Genomic DNA, 25,102 nt, shown 5'->3' on the forward strand with positions numbered 1-25,102 from the left:
AAAGACCTAGTAACTCACCTCCACTGGGCAGTATTGTGAATACTGTGCCTCAAGTTCAGGGACTGCTTTTGTGCTACCTGTCACCTGCACTAATATCTGTTTTTCCCTCTTCAATACATCTTGTGTACTTAAGCAATGTAAGTTTATGGAATATTTACATTGCTGCCCTTAAATGGAAGATCACTATAAGTAGCAAGAAATATATTCATATATATATATATATATATATATGCACTTATAATGGGAGTAAAATAATATTCAATTCTAGCCAGATACAATTGCCTTGCGCAGGCTTTAAACTGGTGATTTTCGTTGTTTAACAAAAGCAAAGGAAGATGAACACCTATTAGAGTGGCTGTAGAGATGTTTTATGTCCACAAGCACAAGGGGGGACTTTGGGAGGCAGGTGGTCCATGGCGCCATCTTGGATTCTTGGAAAGAATTGGAAGGACTGAGATGGTGTCCCCACTGTGGGTTCCAATGTCATTTCTCTGCAGGTTCTTGTGAGCTGTGTGAGAACAGTGGTCCCCATTGCAGCCGCTCATCTCAGCTGTGTGGCTTTTCGCTTTCTTCACCTTTCTCACGTGCACCTCTGGTGTTGCTCTCTGTGCACTGGGACGGTTTGCATGTTTTATTTATGCTTTGTGTCTTTCCCTATAACTGGGAAGCAGCCATGTAGGTTATATTTAACCCATCACTCGCTGTCCGTATGGTGGGCGATTGTATGATTTCACTGATAATCTTGCGTTATGACAGCCGATGGCTCACAAAGGACTTTGGGATGAGCTAGATCTGGAGAATTCACTGTGGAGCAGAATTCCTGTGTGTCCTGGAAGGCAGCCACAACACTTCTCATAGGTCAGACCTCAGTAGGGGCTGAGGGGCCCTAGCAGCTGAATGTGATGTGGCTGCCTCCCGGGGGTGGGTGTTCCTGCAGTATCTACATTTGCACATAGGATGGCATGGATGATGCAGGAAGCCCATCAGGACTTCCTTTGACAGCTTCCTGTGTCATCCAAACGCAAGCATGACCCAAGGTCTTCCAATGAGGTTACATCCCAAAAGGCAACTGCTTCCTTGGCTATTCCTGTTGTAACCGCAGCCCAGTCTGTAGCATGGTGGGCATTCTTGCTGCCTGCTCCCAGAGAGAATTTTAAGAATCCCAAAGGCCCCACTTCCTCCGAGGTGGGAACCCAATCAAAAAAGAGCAGTGCAGTCTCTAGGGTGCTGAGTGCAGCTTTTCAGACATTGTTTATACTGACTCACAGTGATAAACACGATAGAAAAGTGCAGGTTGTACCGAGACCCCACACCCACACACATCCGCACACACATCCGTGCACGGCCTCACTCGTTCCACTGCAGGTGCACATCAGAACGGAAACAAAGCCTTCACAAGCCCTTAGCCCTCCTGGCTGATACACACTTTTTCTGCCAGCTTCTATCTTATTTTTAAAGATAAAGTTACAATCCATGAAATTGACTTCATGACTCAGCATTAGGTTGCTACCCAGGGTGTGAAAAACCATTCTTGCCTAGCGTCCAGCGGTCACAGCACAGGGTCTGTTTTTTCCAAATTCTTTTCCATTGCCGTGAGGCAGACATGCTTGATGGCTCATTCTTGGTGTTTCTCAGTAAGCCCCCTGTCTCTGATTCCATCCAGGTCTGTAACTTAGAACGGGTAAGGCCAGTCGTTGTGGGTGGAATCTACCTGCCCGACTCTCCCTCAGTTTCCCCAATTTGAACATGCTGCTTTTGAACCAACACAACCTTACACAGCCACATCTGGGACAGACAATCTGCAAGGAACCTGAGCTCCTTCCCAGCCTCAAAACACAAACACTGTTGAGCTGGCTTTGTGACATAGTAGGTAAAGCTACTGCCTGTGACATCGCCAACCCATGTGGGTGTTGGTTCATGTCCTAGATGCTCCACTTCTGATCCAGCTTCTGCTTACTGGCCTGGGGAAAAGAACAGAGGATGGTCCAAGTGCTTGGGTCCCTGCACCCATGTGGGAGACCCCGCTGAAGCTCCTGGCTCCTGGCTTCAGACTGGCTCAGCCGTGGTCGGTGTAGCCATCTAAGAAATGAACCAGCAGATGGAAGATCTCTCTTTCTCTCTCTGTAACTCTAAATTTCAGTCTTTTTAAAAACACACAGCCATTTTGGGGACAGCAAATAATGCTGATGTGTATTTCTCGATATTCCTTAACCTGGAACGAGAAGCACACCTAATGGCAATCTTTTTCTGACCTTAACTACTTGTCTCTTCGGGGCTGCCTTTTTATTTTATTTTTTGACAGGCAGAGTGGACAGTGAGAGAGAGACAGAGAGAAAGGTCTTCCTTTTGCCATTGGTTCACCCTCGAAAGCGCACCGCGCTGATCCGAAGGCAGGAGCCAGTTGCTTCTCCTGGTCTCCCATGGGGTGCAGGGCCCAAGGACCTGGGACATCCTCCACTGCACTCCCAGGCCACAGCAGAGAGCTGGCTTGGAAGAGGGGCAACCGGGACAGAATCCGGCGCCCCACACCAGGACTAGAACCTGGTGTGCCGGCGCCGCAAGGCGGAGGATTAGCCTAGTGAGCTGCGGCGCCGGCTGGGGCTGCCTTTAATTCTTACCTTTGTAGCAGGATTCCTGTACGGAGACAAGACACCAAGGCCTTCTAACAAGAAGCAGTCTTTTATTATTTATATCAGCATAAGGCCCAGGTGGAATTTCTTTTCTAAAATCCTGAGCAAAGAGGATGTTTCCTTATATATGGTTTTAGCTTCTTTGTCTCCCTTGTGTGGTTACACGCATACATTTGGTTGGATATTCTCATGTTACATGGCGGCCACAGGAATTGGTAGAATACTGCCCATTCAGACTTTGTCTCTGATGGTGTTTTTTCCCACACACAGACTCCATACACCGTCTGGCAAGGGTTAACACCACTGCTCTGTACCAGCAAGCAGAACCTGACATGATTGCAGATAAGCAGAGAGGGACCATGGCTGAAGCATTCACAGGCAAGCAGATAACAGCCCCATTTCATGCCCAGGATGGAGGCCTCCTCTCTCTTCTTCTGCTCTTGGGGAGGCCTCGACTACAGCTTTAATCATGTCAGTTAGAAACAAGGTTAATTAAAATTCAAAGGCTTCTGCCACACCTCGTCTACTTGTCTACCACGGGCTTGTTTTAATTCCTAGCCCAAACCAGGACACCCAGGACAGCCGGCACCGCACCCCCAGGCTCCTGCCTCCCGCTTGGTCGCTTAGCCTGCTCCCACGCCTAGAAGCCGGCCCACCCTCATCCACTCTGCCTTCTGCAGCTTCCAGCCGATCCTCTGCCTTGGCAGCTGTATTTTCAAGAAGTGTCTGATTCAGTGCCGTGAGCTTACCGCCATCTTTTCTGTCTCAAGCCTTTGCTTTCCCCTTCTTCCTGCTCCTGTTGCCCCACAGATGTCAGCCTCTTGTCCTTGCTCCTGTCTGAAATGCAGCCTCTTCAGCCGTCCTGCCTCTCACCCTCGCGTCTGAACAGCACACCTCTCTCGAACGTAGGGCAACCTCCACTCTCTTAAGTGCACCTGTCACCTTTGTCTGTTTGCTCTGGTTTGTCGCTGCTCCCAGCTGGAACACAGCCATGTGCCACATGAAGATGTTTCAGTCAACGAGGGGCCACCTGGATGCTGGTGGCTCCGTTACAGTGCCTGTGACGTCACAGCAGTCTTGCTTTGTGCAAATATGCTTTAAGACCTTTGCATGATGGGGGCTTCATGCAACCGTGCATTTCTTGCGTCCTGTCCCAGTGGTTAAGTGAAGCATGAGTCTAGGTGCTTCTGGATGCAACTGGCCAAAACCGTCTCTTTCCTCATTTAAATCATCAAATGCAATCGAAGGTTTTTTAACTCCTTTGGTTCTTTCTTTTTTTTAATCTCAAAAATAGTTCCTTTCAAGATCAAATTACATTCGAAGGATTTGTTCTTTTAAATAAGCAGAAATCTAACTAGAGCAAAGATTAATGGGAGACTCAGATATCTGCAGAGGCCAAGGCCTGAGCATTAACCAGCTGAGAAGGGTAATTAGGTATCTGGTTGGAACACCACGTGTGGGCTTGAATTAGGAGTGCAGCATTGAGCCTCAGCTAATGGCAACAACCAGAGAATTTTACTTATAAAGAAAAAGGTCTTAGTGGAGCCGCTTGGAGAGAACTTAACCATGTGTGTGCCAAACCAGCCCTGCCTTGTCAAACCCAGCCCGGGGCTTGCTAGCTTTGTCCTTCTATCCTCCCATCAGAGAGGTAACATCATGGTCACTCAAGGTTCCAACCAAGACCTCACACACAACTGGTTGCTACCAAGATTAGGTGGAGCTGAAGGGTGAGGACGGTGTGTCCTTCCCACAATGCCTTCCTTATGTTGCAGATCCTGTCTGTGGGAAAAACTCACGATGCGAGTATCTTCAACATCCAAGTGGCCATTGCCTCTGACATAGTGCCAGCAGGGAAGTGAGGCAGACCAGGGCGTCCCTCAGAGGTGCTGTCATGTGGGGAGGAAGTGCTGCACATGCCAGCTGTACCGCTGGGTGCCGTTGGGAGTTAGCAAGATAGCTCAGGAAGATAAAGGGTTTGGCTATGGGGTGGATTCCACTTTTGTATGAGGCTTTTAGATAAGAGATTTTTATTGAGATCCAGATAATTGTTAGAGTTCCCTCCTTCTGCTTTAAGCCACACCCGGGCGATGGCCAGCTTGAGAGCAAGCAGAATAAAAGGCAATGCCCTCCAGAGCTCTCCCCTTCCTGGGTTGCACTTGGCTCTGAAGGGGTTGGTTTGCACCTGCTGTGACCATGTGCCGGCCACCCACTGACTCCTTTTGCAAAGTGAATTTCAAAGCACATCAGTAGGCATGCTAATATGAATCTTCTTTTAAGACATCCAAATACGTGACAGTATGAACTAAAACAAGCATTTCCCCCTGCCTCCCCCTCATCCACTGTGACTTCCGGGGGAACCACACTGGCAACATGGTGCTGAAAAGACACTGATCTCATTCTCCCTGCTGTTGACGTCTGCTCGTTGATTCAAGCTCTCCAGTACTCTTTGCCTCTGGCACCTGACGTTCTAGGTCGTCCTGCCATTGCTTTCCACAAAGCAGGCACAGATCTACTTTTCTGACTTTTAAATGACTGCGGAATATAGATTCACTCTAATTTATTTATTTTATTTGTTTTTATTATTTTTCAAGCAACGCTTTGGTGTGTTTTGGGAGCATATATCAATTTCTTTGCACGTCAAATCGGTTCTGTAGGATAGTCTTTGAAGTGCCAAACTGGATTAAAAGGTGTGCAGTTCCCATATTTGAAATATGCTGACAGGTTCCGTTCCAGGAGATGAAAGCCTTCCCCCATAAACACACTCATTTCTCCCATCCTTGTCAAGACCACATATTATCAAACACTTAATTTTATCCTTGGATGAAAATGCCATCTCAATCTAATTTGCATTGATTTGAACAAGTTCTAAGTAAATTTTGTCCAGCAGTTAATGAAAATGGGATTCATTTCTCTTATGGCAAATTGATATTTTTTTCAGTATCAAATTGTCTGTACTAGAATTTGATATGCCTATTAATGTATCCAGTTCTTCTATTAAGTCCCCTGCGGTAATGAGTTGGAGTGTTCTTAAGTCCATTTGGTATGATCATAGCTGTATGATCCTTGTGTTTTTATTGGACTGAAAGGAGGGCGTTTCTTTCATCCCAGATTAGAGCTGATTTCCACAGGCGCTTACACAGATGTCCCGAGAAGGAGCCAGGGCTCCCTGGAGCAGATGAAGAAACTGACGTGCTCAGGGTAGCTGAGGTTATGCCGTGGAGACCAGGCGTTCGCAGGTGCATTGGGATGCCCCCCCCCCCCCCAGCTTCCTGCATGCCAGAGCATCTCGTATCCACCCCTGCTGCTGCTGCTCTCGTCCCTTGGCTGTGTCCTGCACTGGCCCTCTCCGTTGCACGAGACCCACAGGTGCTGTGTGAACTGTGGGATCTCCAAGAACAGGGTGCCCGCCCCTCACTTCTTTGCCCACCAGTGCCGCCACGGCTCCACAAATCCCTGACCCCGGGCCTGAGCTGCTCCTCCACCACGCGCCGTCAAGCCCTTTATTGAGCTACTCCTGTGCTGCCTGCATCAGCGCCACTCTCCCTGTGCCTCCAGGTGCCCCAGACCCTGCCATCGCACACTCAGCCAGGACCCGCTCTCCCTGTGCCTCCAGGTGCCCCGGACCCTGCCATCGCACACTCAGCCAGGACACGCTCTCCCTGTGCCTCCAGGTGCCCCGGACCCTGCCATCGCACACTCAGCCAGGACCCGCTCTCCCTGTGCCTCCACGTGCCCCGGACCCTGCCATCGCACACTCAGCCAGGACCCGCTCTCCCTGTGCCTCCAGGTGCCCCAGACCCTGCCATCGCACACTCAGCCAGGACCCGCTCTCCCTGTGCCTCCAGGTGCCCCAGACCCTGCCATCGCACACTCAGCCAGGACACGCTCTCCCTGTGCCTCCAGGTGCCCCGGACCCTGCCATCGCACACTCAGCCAGGACCCGCTCTCCCTGTGCCTCCACGTGCCCCGGACCCTGCCATCGCACACTCAGCCAGGACCCGCTCTCCCTGTGCCTCCACATGCCCCGGACCCTGCCATCGCACACTCAGCCAGGACCCACTCTCCCTGTGCCTCCAGGTGCCCCGGACCCTGCCATCGCACACTCAGCCAGGACCCACTCTCCCTGTGCCTCCAGGTGCCCCGGACCCTGCCATCACACACTCAGCCAGGACACACTCTCCCTGTGCCTCCAGGTGCCCCGGACCCTGCCATCGCACACTCAGCCAGGACCCGCTCTCCCTGTGCCTCCACGTGCCCCGGACCCTGCCATCGCACACTCAGCCAGGACACGCTCTCCCTGTGCCTCCAGGTGCCCCGGACCCTGCCATCACACACTCAGCCAGGACCTGCTCTCCCTGTGCCTCCAGGTGCCCTGGACCCTGCCATCGCACACTCAGCCAGGACCCGCTCTCCCTGTGCCTCCAGGTGCCCTGGACCCTGCCATCACACACTCAGCCAGGACCCACTCTCCCTGTGCTCCAGGTGCCCCGGACCCTGCCATCGCACACTCAGCCAGGACCCGCTCTCCCTGTGCCTCCAGGTGCCCCAGACCCTGCCATCGCACACTCAGCCAGGACACGCTCTTGCATGCAGTTTCAACATGGCCTTCAGTAAACAGTCTTCTCTCTCAGGCCATGCCGGAGCCCCTGCACAGCTGCGTCTAACCATAGCGTGCATCTAACCATAGCATCCGTCTAACCGTAGCATCCGTCTAACCACAGCGTGGCGGCCACCCTGTCTGGTGGAGCAGGGGCCACCTCAGTCCAGGGCAGGACTTCCATTCTTCCTAACCTGCAGCTGCATGAAGAGAACTTGGTTCTTTTAGACTCATTGTAGACATGGGTTTTTTTGCTTTTAATTTCTACTTTTCTTTTGGTTACTATTAAGTTTCAAACTAAAAATTAAAAAAAAAAAACTTAGGTATGCATTGAAGGATTCGTCTCATTTCTCAGACCACAGACTGAGGTTTCAAGGTGATGTTCGTCCTTTTTCTCAGGGACTGTCTTGCTTTGGAGAAAGATGGGTGGGTTGTCTTTTGTTTGTTTTCAGAATTCTGGAAACAGGAGGTAGCCGGCCCAGCTAGAGAAAGCTTAGTTGTGTTGTGCAACCATTTGCATCTTATTTTCATGGCATTTTTTAAAAAAAGTTTATTTATTTATTTTCAGCTATTTGAATATGACAGTAACCAGACAGACAAAGACACAGAGAGAGCTCTTCCATTTGCTTGTTTACTCCCAAAGCACCCACAGCGGTTAGGGCTGGATCAAGCTGAGCCCAAACGCCTGGAACTCCATCTGGGTCTCCCACGTGGGTGGCAGGGCACCAAGCAGGTGAGCCTTGCTCAGCTGCCTCCCGGGGTGCATTAGCAGGGAGCTGGCTGGGAAGCAGAGCAGCTGGGGCTGGAACCAGCCCCCCCAGGAGGCTGGCCTCTCAAGCAGGGGTTAAACCACTGCACCACCGTGCAACACTGCCCCCTCCCCCTACTTCTGTTCTTTGAGTTACTATTAAGCCAGTTCAGATTGCAATAGCAAAAAACAAAACAAAACCACCTAAGGTAAATTTCTGACTCCGTGGAAAATTCAATATGCTTTACAATTTTTCTTGACAATAGCATCACCCCCATTAAAGATCTAACGACCCTGTTACACAGCAAAAAGCCAGAGTGCATAACGGAAGAGTGATTAACATCGACGCGTAAATCGTGTTCATCTGCATTTAGAATATTAAACTCCCTCCTGAAGGGGAAAAAGCCTCTTGTATGTGTCAGACTTGAGGAAACATCACATGGAATCATGAAAAGAGGTGTTTGAGCTTGCTTTCTCTTTAGTCAAGTCTAGGAGGAGAAATTTTAAAACAGGCAATGATATGTCATTTCTTCCACCCATCTGGTGAACTAATAGTTTTGGATAGCAAAGCCAAGTACTGTTCTATACATGGAGATGGAACGGTAAATGAAACAAGCTCTTGCTATTCTAGATGAAGGAGAGAAATAGAGAAACGTTAAATGAAACACACACACACACGGTAATTTCATAGATCATGAGTGTCCACACATGTGGTTAACATGGGCCAATATTACTGGAAATTGGATACAGGAACTAAGACCAGAATGGCGGGAAGAAATCTGGGCCCAAAGGCTGCAGTGGAGCCAGATGGAGGGAGAGAGGGAGAGAGGGAGAGAGGGGGAGAGGGAGAGAGGGGGAGAGGGAGAGAGAGAGGGAGGGAGAGGGAGGGAGAGGGAGAGTCTGAAGGGGCTGCTTTGCAGATGCAAGGCCAGCAGCCATGGTGTACCGTGTTAGTGCTGTGCTAGACTCCATCAAGACATCGAATGATCAAAATAATTTGTCTTGTCAAAGAGAATGGGTGTAGAGTGGGGAAGGGATTACAGAGGAGCGGGAATGGACATGGGGTCTTGAGAACCTGCAGGCTTTATGCTGTGCTGGGGCAGGTGGAGAGCAGGGTGTGGATGGCTGCCGGATATATTTTGGAGAAAGGAAGAGAAGGACTTGTGTTGGATGAAATGTAAAGGATGAGGACTAATTAATTTTGAGCAGGGTATGCGTCTCATATTCAGATAGTAACAGCTCTGCCAGGGAATTTTGCATTCAAGGGACAGAACAGTTTTGGAGGGAGTCACTGTCCCTCTCCGGGGCAGAAAGGGCTTTGGAAGACAGTGTCTTGGGCAGCTTGGGTTGCTGTAACGGAGCATCACAGAACAGGTGAATTAAACAGTAGAAGGTTACTTCTCCCCGTTCTGGAGGCTGGGGCATTCAAGACGAAGGTTCTGGAAGATTCCATCCGTGATAAGGACTCTCTGGAGTGCAGACGGCTGCCTTCTCACTCTGTTGTCAGATGGTGGAAGTGACCCAATTCTAGTCCCTCATCCTCTTCAGCCTCATGGCCTCTCCCCAAGCTACTCGCCCCACAAAGACTCCACCTCCAAATCCCACCACACATGGGCGTGTCGGAAGGACACGGCGTTCCATCCGTAGCCAGCATCTCCAACACTGTCCTGTCCCCACAGCCTCTCACTGGGGACGGACGTGCTCCGTGGGCGCCTCACGTCCGTCTGCACCTGGTTAGTGCTCTGTGCTGCCACACTGACTCGGGGGTGGGTAAATATGGGCCTGTGATGGCACAGCTCCGGTGGGAGAATTGCGGTGGGAAACTCCCCCAGCCATCTCCACTCTCACACTTCTTCCGCTAAGCCGGGTTGCCTCTCACATGCAAACATAAGCCCTGCTGTCTATAAGGGCGCTTAACAACCTCTTCAAAAATAGAGTTCCAAGACATTTCTTTTGGCATGAAAGTTTTTGAAATCCATGCATGTGACAGTCTCCAAAATGTTCCGGGAATACGCACATTATCAAAAGCCCCGTGCTGGGTTGTAAGAAATGGTTTTGCACCTTTGCACCAAAATAAATGTTTCTTTTAATTCCACTTTCCATCCGATTTGTTGATGAGCCCGCACGTGTGCCAGTGGTCTCCCTGACGCCTCATACCTGTGGGGCAGCATGCTATGCACTCTACAGAAAAACCAACATTTACTGGGGTAGAAACTGCTTTTGTGTGTCTTATTTTTGTTAATATTATTTCAAATGAACAATCATAATTGTATATAATTTATGGGAATAACATTTTGATTTTAAATATATATAGCTGTGAAGTGATTAAAAATGCACGCATCATCTCACTAGAAGTGAGTGAGACATTTGAAGTTTGCTGTGTAAGCTATTTGCATTGTTCTTGACCACAGTACTATGCTGGGTTCTGGATCGTGACTTCTGGGTGACACCCGGGCATCCACGTGTCCATCAGTGGCACAGTGAAGATGTCTCTTGGCTGCTCTCTTTCCCTACGCGTTCAGAGCGGTATGACGTGACAGAGGCCACACAGCTGGAAGTGGCCATGATCACTGTGAGGGTTCTCACTGGGTTCCAATTTCTTGTGCAGTTCTTTCACCTGGAGGGATCTGTCAGCGTGAGTCTGTTCCCTCTCTTACCAGGAAAAGTGTTTTCATTTATATATATATATATATATATATATATATATATATATAAAAATTTTCTGTATCTTCTTTATATATATATAAAGAAGATACAGAAAATTTAAACAGACCCATAACAAGCAATGAGAGTGAATCAGCAAATATATATATAAAGATACAAACAGGCACAAGCTAGCTGTGTCGTTGAACAGGCAGATTAACAACAGACACTTTAGCAAATAAAGTTAATTACATCAGACGAATACACAAGGGTGGATTCAGGGTTAGAGATAAATATCAATTTTCCTCCCAGGTATTGGCGTCTTCTTCATCCAGGAGAGACATCATGACATCTACGAATATGGATATTTGGACTTCCTCCTTTCCAGTTTGGATGCCTCTTATTCCTTTTCCCTCCCTAGTTACTCTCACAAATCCTTCCAGTACAAGAGTGAGTAGCAGGGGTGAATGTGGACATCCTTGTCTTGTTCCAGATCTGAGGGAAGATGCTTTCAGCTGCCCCATGCAGTATGCTATTGCCTGTTGGTTTGCCATTTTAGCCTTTATAACTTGGAGGAATGTTCCTTCTGTACCTAATTTGTGAAGAGTTTTAGTTACAGAGCAATGTTGAATCTTACCAAATGCTTTCTCTGCATCTACCGAGATGACCATGTTGTTTTTGGTCTTCATTTTATTGATGTAGTTTACGACATTTATTGATTTGCAAATCTCGAGCCACCCTTGCATCCCTAGGATAATTCCCAGCTGATTGTGATGTGTGAGGTTAGTGATGTGGTTTTAGATTCAGTTTGCTAGTATTTCACTGAGAATGTTTCATGTATGTTCACTCAAGGATATAGGTCTGAAGTTTTTGTTTTGTGTCTTTGTTCAGTTTTGGTATCAGAATGATACTGGTCTCATAAAAAGAGTTGACTAGAGTCCTATCTTGTTCAACATTTTGGGGTAGTTTGAAAAGTGTTGGAGCTAGTGCCTCTCTAAATATTTCATAGAATTCAGCAGGAAAGCCATCAGGTCCTGTATTTCCCTAATGGAAGACTTTTAATTGCTGATTCACTCTCATTGCTTGTTATGGGTCTGTTTAAATTTTCTGTATCTTCTTGATTTAGTCCTGGTAGGCTATTATGTATACAAGAATTTATCTATTTCTTCATTTTCCATGTTTGTCATTGAATCGATTTTTCATAGTAGTTTCTAGATAGAAAGACAGAAAAAAAGAAATCACAGGTCCCAGAGGAAACCCAGTGCTCTAGGCCAGTGTGAAAGGGAAACGGCTGAGTGCGAAGTCTGCTCTTTGAGGTGGGAAGAATTGTCAGTGCTTTGACGAGTAACTTCACAAATGAGTGATTCAGAAACAGCGGAGTATTCTAAGACACTGCTTAGAGGAAGACACAGAAGAAATGATCATGGCCGGTGCCGCGGCTCACTAGGCTAATCCTCCGCCTTGCGGCGCCGGCACACCAGGTTCTAGTCCCGGTTGGGGCGCCGGATTCTGTCCCGGTTGCCCCTCTTCCAGGCCAGCTCTCTGCTGTGGCCAGGGAGTGCAGTGGAGGATAGCCCAAGTGCTTGGGCCCTGCACCCCATGGGAGACCAGGAGAAGCACCTGGCTCCTGCCATCGGAGCAGCGCGGTACGCCGGCCACGGCGGCCATTGGAGGGTGAACCAACGGCAAAGGAAGACCTTTCTCTCTGTCTCTCTCTCTCTCACTGTCCACTCTGCCTGTCAAAAAAAAAAAAATGATCGTTGTCCTAGATTATTGTGATAAACATCATGAGGAAGTAAGAAGATCATTCCTGGGAAATCTTGGAGTGTTTCATTGCTTTATAAGTTAATGTTTTTGTGCTGTCATTGAATCACTCACGCCAAGGCAAACGTTCCTATTTTTATTAGGGAGAAATTTGCAACAGGAAGTTAATACAGACACTGCCTCACTGATAATGGTCCGACCTCTGGTTTTGTTTCTTTTTTGAATTTATGATGGTTCAAAAATGGTTCACATTCTGTAGAAACCACACATATCTTGAATTCTAGTCTCTCCCTAGCTAGCAAGTGGCATGCCCTCTCTCTCTGCTGTGTTGGGCTGACGTGGTGAGCTGCAGTTGCCCATCCCCCACAAGATGAGCAGTATAAACAACCCATACCCCACGCATCCTGTGACGCTAAGCTATGGCGTTTGCAGGCTAGGTGTATTCTCACACTTTTGACTTAAAGTATGTTCAGCTCCAGATATAACCTCTTAGCAAGCTGAGTGGCAAATGTATTCCCATAGTTTGTTGTCCTCTAAGGAAAGTTGATGATCTAAGAAAATCTGCTTCGTTACCTACACACCAGTTATATGCCAAGTCGGTTGCTGTAAGATAAATACATGACCTGAATAATTCATGAGGTTAGGTTTGCTAAGTATGTATTTGTCATGTAACATATTTAGTAAACATGTCTCATTTGGGCTGGCTAACCAGTTAAACAGCTGGAACCCTTCGGCAGCACGCACACCTGGTTTTAGCCTCCTAGGTCATTTTTCCAGGCAAGAAGCGCTGTTTGAGGACGTGGTGTGCGTGGCTGGGTTGCTGCCGCTGTGTGTTAACCGAGCGATCCTTTGCCTCATTTCAGGATCTAGATTTCTCATCACATCCACGGGCGCCTTGTATATTAAAGATGTACAGAACGAAGATGGGCTGTATAACTACCGCTGCATCACGCGGCACAGATACACGGGCGAGACGCGGCAGAGCAACAGCGCCAGACTTTTCGTATCAGGTAAAACGGCCGACCCCACGCGCGGGTGCCGGTCTTCCCCAGGATGTGTTAGCAATTCTCAAGGCCTTTTAAACAACGTTAATACAAAGGACAGATACTCCTAGGAAAGGCTTTCACACTTGATAAAACGCCCAGTTCCTTTGTCCCGGTGGGAATCCTCGCCCTGGGTGTTTGTGGGGTTTGTCCCTGACCATCCTGATCAGCACCCCAAGCTGTGGACAGCAGCACGGAGCACAGCCTTGTCCCCCCAGGCTGCCTACCTGTGTGGGGGACTCATCCCAGAGGATAGCCCTGCCTAGAGTTGTTCTCAAGTGAGAGAACTCTGAAACTAGCCACGTAGTTGGTAATGGGGCAGCGGTGTACTTTCCTTTATGGGGTTCCTACTTGGAGAAAACATCCACATTTTATGTAGGATCTTGACACCTGGCTTGTCATTGGCCCACAAATAAGCTAAGCCCTTCACAGTGATCCGTTAGCCCTTCCGGGAGTGGCTCAGCAGTGGGAAATCACCAGCTCAGAATGACGGCATTAAACTCAAGGCACCTGGCTTGTGCCTTTTTGTAAATTAAGGATGTAAAATTTTCCCACGTGGCATGCCTCTTATTTGGCAATGGAAGCGAGATGGGAATAAGCGAAGGCAGTTTACTGTCAGTATTTGACAAGTGCTGTGCTTTTATCGGCCATGATATTTATGGGGAAGAGGAAACCGATTAAATATGGGGGTAACTAAAACCATATTTGCTTGAGCTCCCACTCATCATCCTGGTGGTGCCCTATCATGGCTTCTCTTCCCTGTTCACAGCCTCACGGTAGCCAAAGTCCACCTGCCTATCAAGGTCAGCACAAAAGCAAGTTAGAATTAAATGATTATCTTCTCTGATCTTGCAAACTTTTTTCTTTGCCTGTTCTTTTTCATGTCAATTGTTCTCACCTCCCTTGTTTAATAATTGTCATGTCTTGTTGGAAAAAAATGAATTATGAAGTGAATGGCACCTGTTATCTTGGTCCCAGGTAGCGTTAATGCCAGCGCAATGTTCTACTTATGTAGAGTATCTGAGAAAAGGTTCTGTTTGCACTGAAGAAGAACTTCCTAATGACATGTTGAGACAAGAAAGGAGAAGGGCTTTTGGGGAAGGCAAGGTGATTTTGATATAAGGTTAACTTGGGGTTGGCAAAACCAGTAAATGGAGTTATCTCCATCCAGAAGCTGGATTAAATGGCAATGGTCAGGGAGCCCGCCTTTCTCTTGTGGACAATCTTGTTTATCTCAAGTCATTAAGAGCTGGTTTCGCACTTGGCTCTCAGGGTTGGAAAGGCAGGTGTCCGAGTCTTGACCACAGGTTGTTTGCTTTGGACTGATGCACCATTTCGAGAACTGACAGCAACAACAGAGCATGTGGTCATCACGGAGGCCGCCAGGGTCCCTGGATTGCAGAGTGAGAGGCGAGAGGCGGTGGGGGCAGAGCGTGAGGCGGGAAAGGGGGTGGCACCTTGAGCCTCCTGCAGGGAGTAAGACTGGACCTCTGGGGCTCCCAGTGCAGGAGAAGACAAGGGAGGTGATATTTGCAAGGAGCAGGTTGGGACCCACAGAGTCACCCATTGCCGGAGGACTCATCTGAGAGTCTGCTGGATGTGCTGAATTGCTTGACTTTTAGTAAATGCAGTGATTTTTAGCAAGAGGTAATAAAGCAGTTGAGGGAGACACTTGTTAATGCTTCGGATGAGAACATAGGCACCAAGTACAGACTGCTGCTCTAAGATGCTTGGTTTTGAAGGAAAAGATAAGTGATTTTCATTTTGATTAGATTTCAAGTTATTGTAAAATATACAGAGAGAGAGTTCGGGTTATGGTGGGACCATGCTAATAGGATCCTAAACTCCACTTGAAACTGAGAAAGACAAAATAGGGTAGAAAAGAAGAAGCCAGTGTGGTGGTGCAGTGGGTTACTCCCCACTTGCAATACCAGAATCTTGTGTCAGAGTGCTGGTTGCAACCCTGGCTACTCCATTTCTTAACCAGCTCCCTGCTAATGCAACTGGGAAAGCGGCAGATGATGGCCTAAGTACTTGTGTCCCTGCCACTCATGTGGGAGACCTGGAATGAGTGTCTGGCTCCTGGCTTTGCAGGCCCAGCCCTGGCTGTTGCAGCCATTTAGGGGATGTGAACCAGTGGATGGAAGATTGTTCTGTGTCTTTGTTTCTGTCTCTGTGTGTCTCTATCTTTCTCCTTTCTTCTCTCTCTCTCTCTCTCTGTGCCTTTCATATAAATAAATAAATCTTTAAAAAAGATAAAGGCACATGGATGTGGATAATATTTTTCTTAAATCTAAATGGCAGGGAATCCTCAGAAACTATAGCACAGAGGAGAGTGTGAGCGAGCTACTGACAACAGGACCAGGGAGAAGAGCAGAAGCAGTGCATGGCTGAAACAGCCTGCGGGGACTATAATACAGTCACGGGTGGTGAAGGGACAGCCTGCAGAAATTATGATAACATTATTGAGAAGTGGCACAGCCTTCCAGGGTTAGGACACAGTCACAGGAATACTGAAGCAGACAACACAGCACAACTACGATATGGCAGTGTGGTAGGATGGTTGTGAGGATGTCCACGGGACAGCCTACTGAGACTATGCTGCATTTGTGAGGTTGGTGGAAGGGGACAGCTAGCTGGGACCCCAGTGCAGGTACAGGGTGGGGAAAAGATCTGACTGGGTTTATGATGCAGTCTTGGGGTGTTGAAGTGGGGCAGCCTTCAGGATGGAGATACGGGAGTGGAACCTGAAATACCCAACAGACGCTCGTCTCTGAAGGCAGAGAACCATCCGTAAGTGGAAACCTGGGACATGTGGCTGGCTCCTCCCACCGCCTGGCCAGAGCTGGATGAGCCCTGGGTTGAAGATGAGTGCACACAGGTGCCGCAGTCGTCACTGGTGCTCACGCCGTTAGCCGTGTGCTGTGGGCTATCTCCTGGAAGAGCAGACATTCCCAGCAGATACTCCTTGTAGAAGAATGTGACCCACCCTCAGCCTGGTGCACGAGGGTACTTAGAAGATTTCCTGGGGAAGCACAATTAAAAAAGAAGCTGTTTTGATGGAAATTTTTCTTAAATACATGCATAGTTTTTTTTTCCATAATTGTCATTTTCCCAGGAGTTTTTTTGGAGGTTCCTTCATAAGCATGGATTTCAAAAAATTTGGCACTGAAATAAACATATCTTTTCCTTTCAGAATTCATGAACTTTTAAATTTGTTAGAGAGGCAGACAGAGTGCTTCCATGCACTGGTTCACTCCCCAAATACCCACAATTACCTGAGCTTGGCCAGGACGATGCCAGAAGGTGGGACTTCAATCAGATCTCCCACCTGAGTGGAAGGAACCCAACTACTTATCCCATCACTGCTGCTTCCCAGGGTGTACGTTAGCATGAAGCTGAAATCAGGAGTGAAGCTGAGACTTGGAACGGGAACTCCAATGGGACACGGACATCTTAGCCACAGGGTTAGATGCCCACCCAACCATGAACTTTTTAAAGAGATTGCATTTCAGAATAATGTCAACTTTACAAAGCAATTGTGAGCTGGTGATACAAAGAGCTCCCACATGCCTCTTACCCCAATTTCTATATTAATATTTCATATCAGCATCTGTGCCTCAGTTGAAGAACCAGGGGAGTCAGTACAGTGTTTTCGTTCTGATTTTAATTGTGCCTGTTGACTGTCCACAGTGGCTTACTCTAGAATCATAGTAAAGAGTTATTTTAAAGAGATCTTTCTGGATGGCTTGTTGCTGTTGTTTGAAAACACAGAAGTTTACTTCCTACAAGAAGCCGAGAAGCCAGCTCGGCAGCCTCGAGTTCAGCTGGGACAAGTTCTTCACTCTGATCTGTCACCTTTGTGGTTAGGGTCCGTTCTCCAGGTCACCACATAGACCAGTGTGACTGCTGGAGCTCCAGCCTTCATGGAGAAGACAAAGGGGAGAAGACACGAGGATGCCCCCTCCCCTGCAGCTAACTCGCCTACCTCATAGCAGCCTTTCCTGCACGTTCACAGATTGTCTCCAAGAACATCTCAGAGTTTATTTTTCCTGCTTTATTGAGATATATTTGACACATGAAAATTACATGTATTTAAGTTGTACAATGTGGTGTTTTGGTATGAGAGTATGTATGCTTTGTGAAATGATTGCCACAATCAGATAACATACCCATCATTCCACGTATCACAGTCAGCACGCTTGTGTGCATTGTGTGTGGTGAGGATATTTCAGATCTGTCTTCACAAATTTCAGGTGTACAATACAGCTTTGTTATTTACAGTCTCCATGATGTGCACACATCTCCAGAACCTACATATAACATAACTGAAACCACATGCCTTTCTACCACCCACCAGATGGACAGAAATCCCTCTGCTACTGTATGTCCAAAGAAAGTGAAGTCAGTGTCTCAAAGAGGTATTTCTGATCTCATGCCATTGCCACACAAGTCACAATAGCTGGTATGGCGATGACATGTGTGAGTGTCAGTGGATGAAGATAAAGAAAAAGTGGTGTGTTTGTACATTGGCACATATGTGTGTGTACAGTGTGTATAATGGGGTATATGTATGCACATATATGCATGTGTACGCGTGCACATACATGTTGTACATGTGTGTATACACGTGTGTACATAGGCTTGCCTGCATGTACACGTGCATATACATGTTGTACATACATGTATACACGTGTGTACATGCATATGTGTATAGGATTGCATTGTGTACATGTGCATATACATGTTGTGCATGTGTCTATACACGTGTGTACATACATATGTGTATAGGATTGCATGTGTGTGCATGTGCATATACATGTTGTACATGTGTGTACACACGTGTGTACATATGTGTATAGGCTTGCGTGTGTGTACACGTGCATTTATGTATACATGCATGTACACACTATATTCATGTGCATGTGTATATACATGTGTGTTGTATGTACAGGCATGTGTGTATGTGTATGTGGGTATACATATTGTGTATGTATGCTTATATTCATATGTGTGTGTTCATACATATATGTGTGTGCACTTATACATGGGTATTGTGCATATGTTTATGTACATGTGTGCATCTGTGTATATATGAGTGAAGATGTGCATGTGCATATGTGTGTGAATACATGTGTAAATATATTTGCATATGTGTGCACATGTGAGTGCAGACATGTGTATATATATGTGTATTTGTGAACTTGTGTGTATATAATTGTGTGTATATATCTGTGAGTGAACATATGTATGTCTGTGCGTACCTATATGTGTGTATGAGTGTATATTTGTATTTTACATGTATCTGTACTTCTGTGTTTGTGTGTGTTTATATGAACGTGTGTATAAAGGAGTATTTTCAGCCTCAATTAATCAGGAAACCCTTCCATTTGTGACAACATGGATGGACCCAGGGGTCATTATGCTGGCTGAAATAACAGAGACACAGAATAACAGACACTGCATCCTCACCTACAGCTGTGATCTAAACAACTGAGCTCCTCCAGGAGTGTAAGCAGGGTTTCCAGAGACAGAGTTGGGATGGAGGGAGAGATGCTGTACTTTGTACAAGCTTTGTACAAGGCTCCCTGTGGACAATGGATGTCAGTGTTTCGCTGTCAGGTTGACTGAAGATCGATGCAGAGCTGTGGGGCGTTTCCAAGTGAGACTTAGAGGAGGTTCGAGGAGCCGGGAGCCACCGTCTCCTCTGTAACGATTTTGTGGAGACCAGTGTGGCCACTCATGCCTGTGTCTTAGTGGGATCTCTCAACAGGAAGAAATTAGGAGAGGGAGCATGGACCGGCCTTTGAGCGTCCATTCATCCTCCAGATAATAATGTAGCGCTCATAACCCTGAGCCTCACTTCCTCCAAAGTCTCCGAGGTCACCAAGCTGAGTGGTTCCCACAATCCTGTTCTTGAGAATGTTCTCCCCTCACTTCATCTGACTCCACAGTGTGGTGCAGGCTGCACATCGCTCAGTGAACGGGCAGATCATTCACTGCTACTTCCCAAAAGCAGGGCTGTGCCGGGTGATAACCTGGACTGTTCCTCTGGCATTTCTTTGCTGGTTTTGTATCTTTAAAATATGTTGCCTCATGAACTTCCAATGTGGACAATATAGACATACACATATGAAGTACTTTTTCTTTAAAACAGAAATGTTAATATCACAGAGTGAGGGGTTTATGACCGTGATAACAAGAGGACAAGAAGGGTGTGATGTCGCGTACGTGGTGGGTTCAGTGAAGCAATATTTACAACTGCATTTTCAATGATATGACATTTGCACAGGTTTTATACTCTCTATTCATTAACTTCTACAATTAAGAGAAATATGTGATATTTCTCTTTCTGGATTTGACTTATTTCACTTAGCATAATGATCTCCAGTTTCTACCATTTTGTTGCGAATGTCAGGATGTCATTCTGCTTTAGGCTAAGTAATAGTCTTTTACAAAAAAGATTTATTTATTTATTGAAAGGCAGAGTTAGAGAGAGCGGGGGGAGAGAGAGAGAAAGGGATAAAGATCTTCCATGCACTGGTTCACTCCCCAGTTGGCTCCAATGGCTGGAGCTGGGTCAATCTAAAGCCATGAGTCAGCAGCTTCTTCCAGGTCTCCCACCCATGTAGGGAAGGTACTTGGGCCATCTTCCACTGCTTTCCCATGTGCATTAACAGGGAACTGGACTGGAAGTGGAGCAGCCGGGACTTGAACCAGCGCCCATATGGGATGCTGATGCTGCAGGCAGTCAAGTGCTTACACCAGCTGGTATCCCAGAGGTCAGTGCAGTTCATTGAGAACCTGGCTTGATGCCTTGATTTGGTTGCGAGGAGGGAATAGCAGCTGAGAAGCTACAGCCAAACAGCTGCAAGTGCGGTTACCTGGCTGAGCTCTGCCAGAGACCCAGCACGGTGTTCAGATTCCCGCATTTCATTCACCAGGATGAAGCCTACTCAGCCCCAGGCGGATGCTGGTTGGCTCCTTAGTTATTCACAGCCCTTTCCCTTCTGTTACAATGCATTCAGTCGCTGGTCCTGCTGACCTGGGAGGGCCAGGTGACTTTGCAACTTCAGGCGGCTTCTCAAGGCCGGTTTCTGGAAGTCCAAGGGGAAACATTGAAACATTGTTTATCTGTTTGGACAAACACTCTCCTTCAGAGGCTGGGAACATCCAGCCTGCCGCAGGCTGCCGAGGCCAGCGAAATCATTTGGCCTGGCCCTGCCAAGGCAGCTGCAGGTGGGACTTGGAATTCAATAAATCTATAGCAGGCTAATGTTTCAGCTGATAATGTTGCATGGCCTGCAAATGCTGTTATAAATATCCACTCGGCCCTGGCAGAAAAATGTGTCCATGCCTGCTCTAGTCGACCACAGGAGCAGTGGTTCTCCAGGTGTAAGGAGGAAAAGACAGGTGTACCCCGTGTGGTTACAGAGCAGCCATGGAGACTAAGGGCCATGGGTACCCTCTACCCCTCTCTCTATCCCAATACACCCCTTCACTCTCCCTGTAATGTCCCCCAACTTCGTCTCCTTCACCACACTTAGTACAGATAGGCTATTTCATTTGTCTCCTTGAGCGTGGCCTGGTCCCCATCCACCCCTCCCCAACAGCCTGTGATCTCAACTGCCAAACCCTGTGCTGGTCCTGGATGCGAGGATCAATAAATATCTGTGAGATGTATAAACGAAAGACTTGCAAAGCCCAGAACTACGTGGAAAACTCATGAAATAATTTTACTAATGTTAGGAAACCATCTCTGCTGTGGCAGAAAGGGGATGTTTGATGTTCTCAGAACGCGTGTGCTTGAATCCAGTGAAATATAAGGCTCTGGGTATTTTAGTGACCGTGTTAAAAATGGCAAGCAGAAGTGTCCAAATTCTCATGAATTAGGAGCCGAGAAGTGTGTGTGAGCAGGGCATTTTCTTCTGTTTCCATGCAAAATCTTAATCTGCTGTATGCGGAGTTGGTGTGATGAATAGGATATAAATTGCACCTGAAGCCCTGTGATTCTATGAGTCCATGTCAGCTCCTCATTCACCGTGTCTAAGCGCTTGTGTTTCCTCCGCAGACCCCGCGAACTCAGCCCCGTCCATCCTGGATGGGTTTGATCATCGCAAAGCCATGGCTGGGCAGCGCGTGGAGCTCCCTTGCAAAGCGCTTGGGCACCCTGAGCCAGACTACCGCTGGCTGAAGGACAACATGCCCCTGGAACTTTCAGGAAGGTTCCAGAAGACCGTGACGGGGCTGCTCATCGAGAACACCCGTCCCTCCGACTCAGGCAGCTACGTGTGTGAAGTGTCCAACAGATATGGAACTGCTAAGGTGATAGGCCGCCTGTACGTGAAACGTAAGTTGGTGGTAGCTTGGGACGGTGACTGAGGCTGGCCTCTGCCGATGAGTTCCTGCATAGAACAGTCTCCCGCTTTCTCTGTAGCCTTCCATTGGCCTCACAAGGGTCTTTCTGATATTCATCGCACTTTGCAGAGGAGGAAGTTCAAACTCAGAAAAAAAATGTGCAAGGGAATGCATCTGAAGCCTATTGAGTGTGGGATTTGAGTTCCGTCTGATCCCCAAAACTCTGATTTTTGGACCATGGGACTTCCACATTTCCGAGGAAACATCACCCAGCTTTTGAATTCAGGATGGCCAGCCTCTCTGGAGACAGACAGGGGGCTAAGACAGGATTGTTCTTTCAGTATAAGGTGGCCCATGCAGGTGGCTGGCTGTGGCCTGGTTCCAGAAGGTCATTTAAATTCCTATTAGCAGCAGAAATGCAGACCTCCCCATGATCCAGATATCGGATTTGGACGCAGTATTCTACATCACGTAGTGCGAGCGAGATGGGTGTAATTCCTCTTCAGATGATTATTGTGGTAGCCTTGAGAGATGTTCTAAGAAGGATGCTGGAGGCAGGCTTGGGGAAAGGGGAGCTGTGATTCTTGGGGAGAGGGCATGTACCCTACTCTGGTCAGACTCCCTCAGTGTTACTCCTGGAGAGAACACTTCAAAGTGCATTACCCGAGAACCCAGCCAGGATGAGGCGCCAAGCCACGGTCAGACAGCTTATTCTCAGTTGGCAGTATAATTGTGTGTGTGTGTGTGTGTGTGTGTGTGTTGCCCCATCCCTGTGCTGTCTATGGATCTCTCTCTTTAGTGTCACCCCAGGTATAGACTGCCTGAGCACAGCACCAGCCCGAGAGAATGCATTCAGATTACATATCCCAGTGCCTGTCTGGATCCAGCAATGTGGCCTGAGTCCAGCAAATACCATCCCAACATGCTTAGGCTGTGGTTAGAAAGAAAGGAGAGGTAACACGTGCACTTCTAAAGTTGGAGAAGCGTGAGGAGGCGATGAGGCAGCGACAGACGGCCAGCAAGAATTACTCCCACAGGCTCAGCACGTCTCTGGTGTTACAGCACCTCTCCTGGCTCCATATCCATTACGGAGTAAAGTCCACATCTCAAGTTAGCATTGAAGGCTTCAGCAAGCCTGTCTGGTCGTACTTGCAATGTTATGCTTTGTGCAACCTATACCTGCCCAATCTCACTTCTTCCCGATCCCTGTATAAACCCATCCTGCTCCTGGATGCAATTCCTGGTGCTCCCCCCACCCGAAGGGATCTTCTGAAGCGTCCCACGTCCCTAGGTCAAGCTGCATGCCCCGAGCCCAGTGACGTGTCCCCACCCCCTCCAGTCATATGCACGACGGCTCTCTAACCGGCATCGCACAGCATCTGCTTTTTAGAAGTTGTTTGTGGAAAAGCCTGAATGGTGATGGTGCCTGTTTGCATGGCTGGAGTCTTTGCCATGTTCAGAGGCCTCCGATGCCTACCTCTCTCTCTCTCTCTCTCTCTCTCTCTCTCTCTCTCTCTCTCTCTCTTTAAAGATTTGTTTATTTATTTCATTGGCAGAGTTACAGAGAGGCAGAGAGAGAGAGAGAGAGAGAGAGCGCACTAGACAGTGGGCCATCTTTCACTGCTTTCCCAGGCCATAGAGAGCTGGATGGGAAGAGGAGCAGCCGGGACTTGAACAAGTGCCCATATGGGATGCTGGTGCTGCAGGCGATGGCTTTAGCCACTGTGCCACAGCGCCGGCCCCTCCCCAGTGCTTCCTGAGTGTTGCCTCCCCCCTTCCGATCGCACAGGGCATCGCTTCCTGGTTCTTTTCTCTCCTGTCCAGATGGGAAGAGTCCTGCTGGGTTCCATGTTCAGAACCCTCTTCTCTATGGCCTCTCCTCTTCTGGTTCTCTCTTTCATTCGTATGGCTTCGAAGGTTGCCCCTCTGAAAGGAAACTCCGAATCTCTGTGTTTGGTGTTCCTGGCTTCCTTCCTGGGTGTCAGCCTGCCATCTCTCCCAGTTTTACAGCAGGTGACCAACTGGCACTTCCAAAAATGGGGTAAAATATCAGATGAAACCCTCTACCTTCTCTTCCTTCTAAGAGGCTCTGGGACTGACAGATGCATCCTGCAACCCCCCACATGCAGACTTTAAATCTTAAATTCTAAGCCTTTCCTTTCTTTGTTTTAAAGATTTTATTTATTTTGGGAGGCAGAGTTACAGACTGAGAGAGGGAAAGACAGAGAGAGAGGTCTTCCATCTGCTGGTTCACTCCCCAGTTGGCTGCAATGGCCAGAGCTGGGCTGATCTGAAGCCAGGAGCCAGGAGCTTCCTCCAGGTCTCCCACCTGAGTGCAGGGGCCCAAGGACTTGGGCCATCTTCCACTGCTTTCCCAGGCCATAGCAGAGAGCTGGATTGGAAGTGGAGCAGCCAGGACTTGAACCAGCGCCCATATGGGATTCCGACACTGCAGGCAGAAGCTTAACCCACTACACCACACTACCGGCCCTCAGCCTTTTGTTTCTACATCCAAGTTCTGCCAAGCCCCAGAGATTGGTCTCATAGTGTTTTGTACTTGCCCCTCCACTAAGTGTTTCTGGCAGCTCTTGGCTGACAGTTTTCCCTGTGCTAATCTGTCTACTGTTACGTGCACAACAAATTCTCCTAAAAACACGCTTGACTGCAGCAGTCACTTGCTACGCATTCTTGGATGCTTCCTTTGTTCTCACTGCTGTAACTCCAAAACCTCAACGCCCTCTACATTCTGGTTCCTGACAGCTTTGTAGTTTCCCCCCTGTTCTGCTTCAGGGAGCCTCTGATGCATCCACAGTGGGTGGGAGATGCTTCCCCAGATTGGGCTGTGCTTTGTGCCCTCACCACGTGGTTCTATTCTCTAAGAGGCGCTCTTTCCATCCTGGCTGGACTCAGGGCTCTCCATCCTGATACCTGAGGACGCCCCTGGTTTTCCTGAGGATCCTGACCCATGCACTACATGCCCAGCCCAGCCCCTTCTTCCCTCTGCTTGGCTGCGATGGTGTTTTCATCCTTGTCTCTAAATCTAGAACCAAAGAGCAAAGTCCCTGGACCCGAAGACGCTCAGTGCTTTGATGAGAAGTCAGGAACAACTAGAATTAAAAAAAAAAAAACACTATTTTTGGTCATTTACCTGTTGAATGCATTTGTCTATTTAATCATTCTTCTTTAGTAAAATGGAGACAGCACACAACTTAGAGTATTGTGAAAAGAGTTATTTACGTAATGAGTAAAAGAAGTTTGCTGATTTAATGGCACATGTTTGTTGCACCACACATATTACCCCTCGTTGTCTCCTTGTGGG

The 25,102-nt window shown here is 47.9% G+C and overlaps 1 protein-coding gene across 3 annotated transcripts in view; it reads left to right on the forward strand.

Moving 5' to 3' along the window:
* DSCAM (DS cell adhesion molecule) overlaps positions 1–25,102 on the forward strand; it is a 718,036-nt gene that overhangs the window by 388,654 nt on the left and 304,280 nt on the right. For all 3 annotated transcript variants that reach the window (XM_089330520.1, XM_070071799.2, XM_089330521.1), the window contains exons 4-5: positions 13,246–13,392; positions 21,497–21,775. In XM_089330520.1, the coding sequence (XP_089186646.1) occupies positions 13,246–13,392; positions 21,497–21,775 (426 nt within the window). The remainder of the gene's footprint in view (positions 1–13,245; positions 13,393–21,496; positions 21,776–25,102) is intronic.

The sequence above is a fragment of the Oryctolagus cuniculus genome, chromosome 4, assembly GCF_051225735.1.
Source record: "Oryctolagus cuniculus isolate XC-2025 breed Fujian yellow rabbit chromosome 4, ASM5122573v1, whole genome shotgun sequence".
Classification (NCBI taxonomy): domain Eukaryota; kingdom Metazoa; phylum Chordata; class Mammalia; order Lagomorpha; family Leporidae; genus Oryctolagus; species Oryctolagus cuniculus.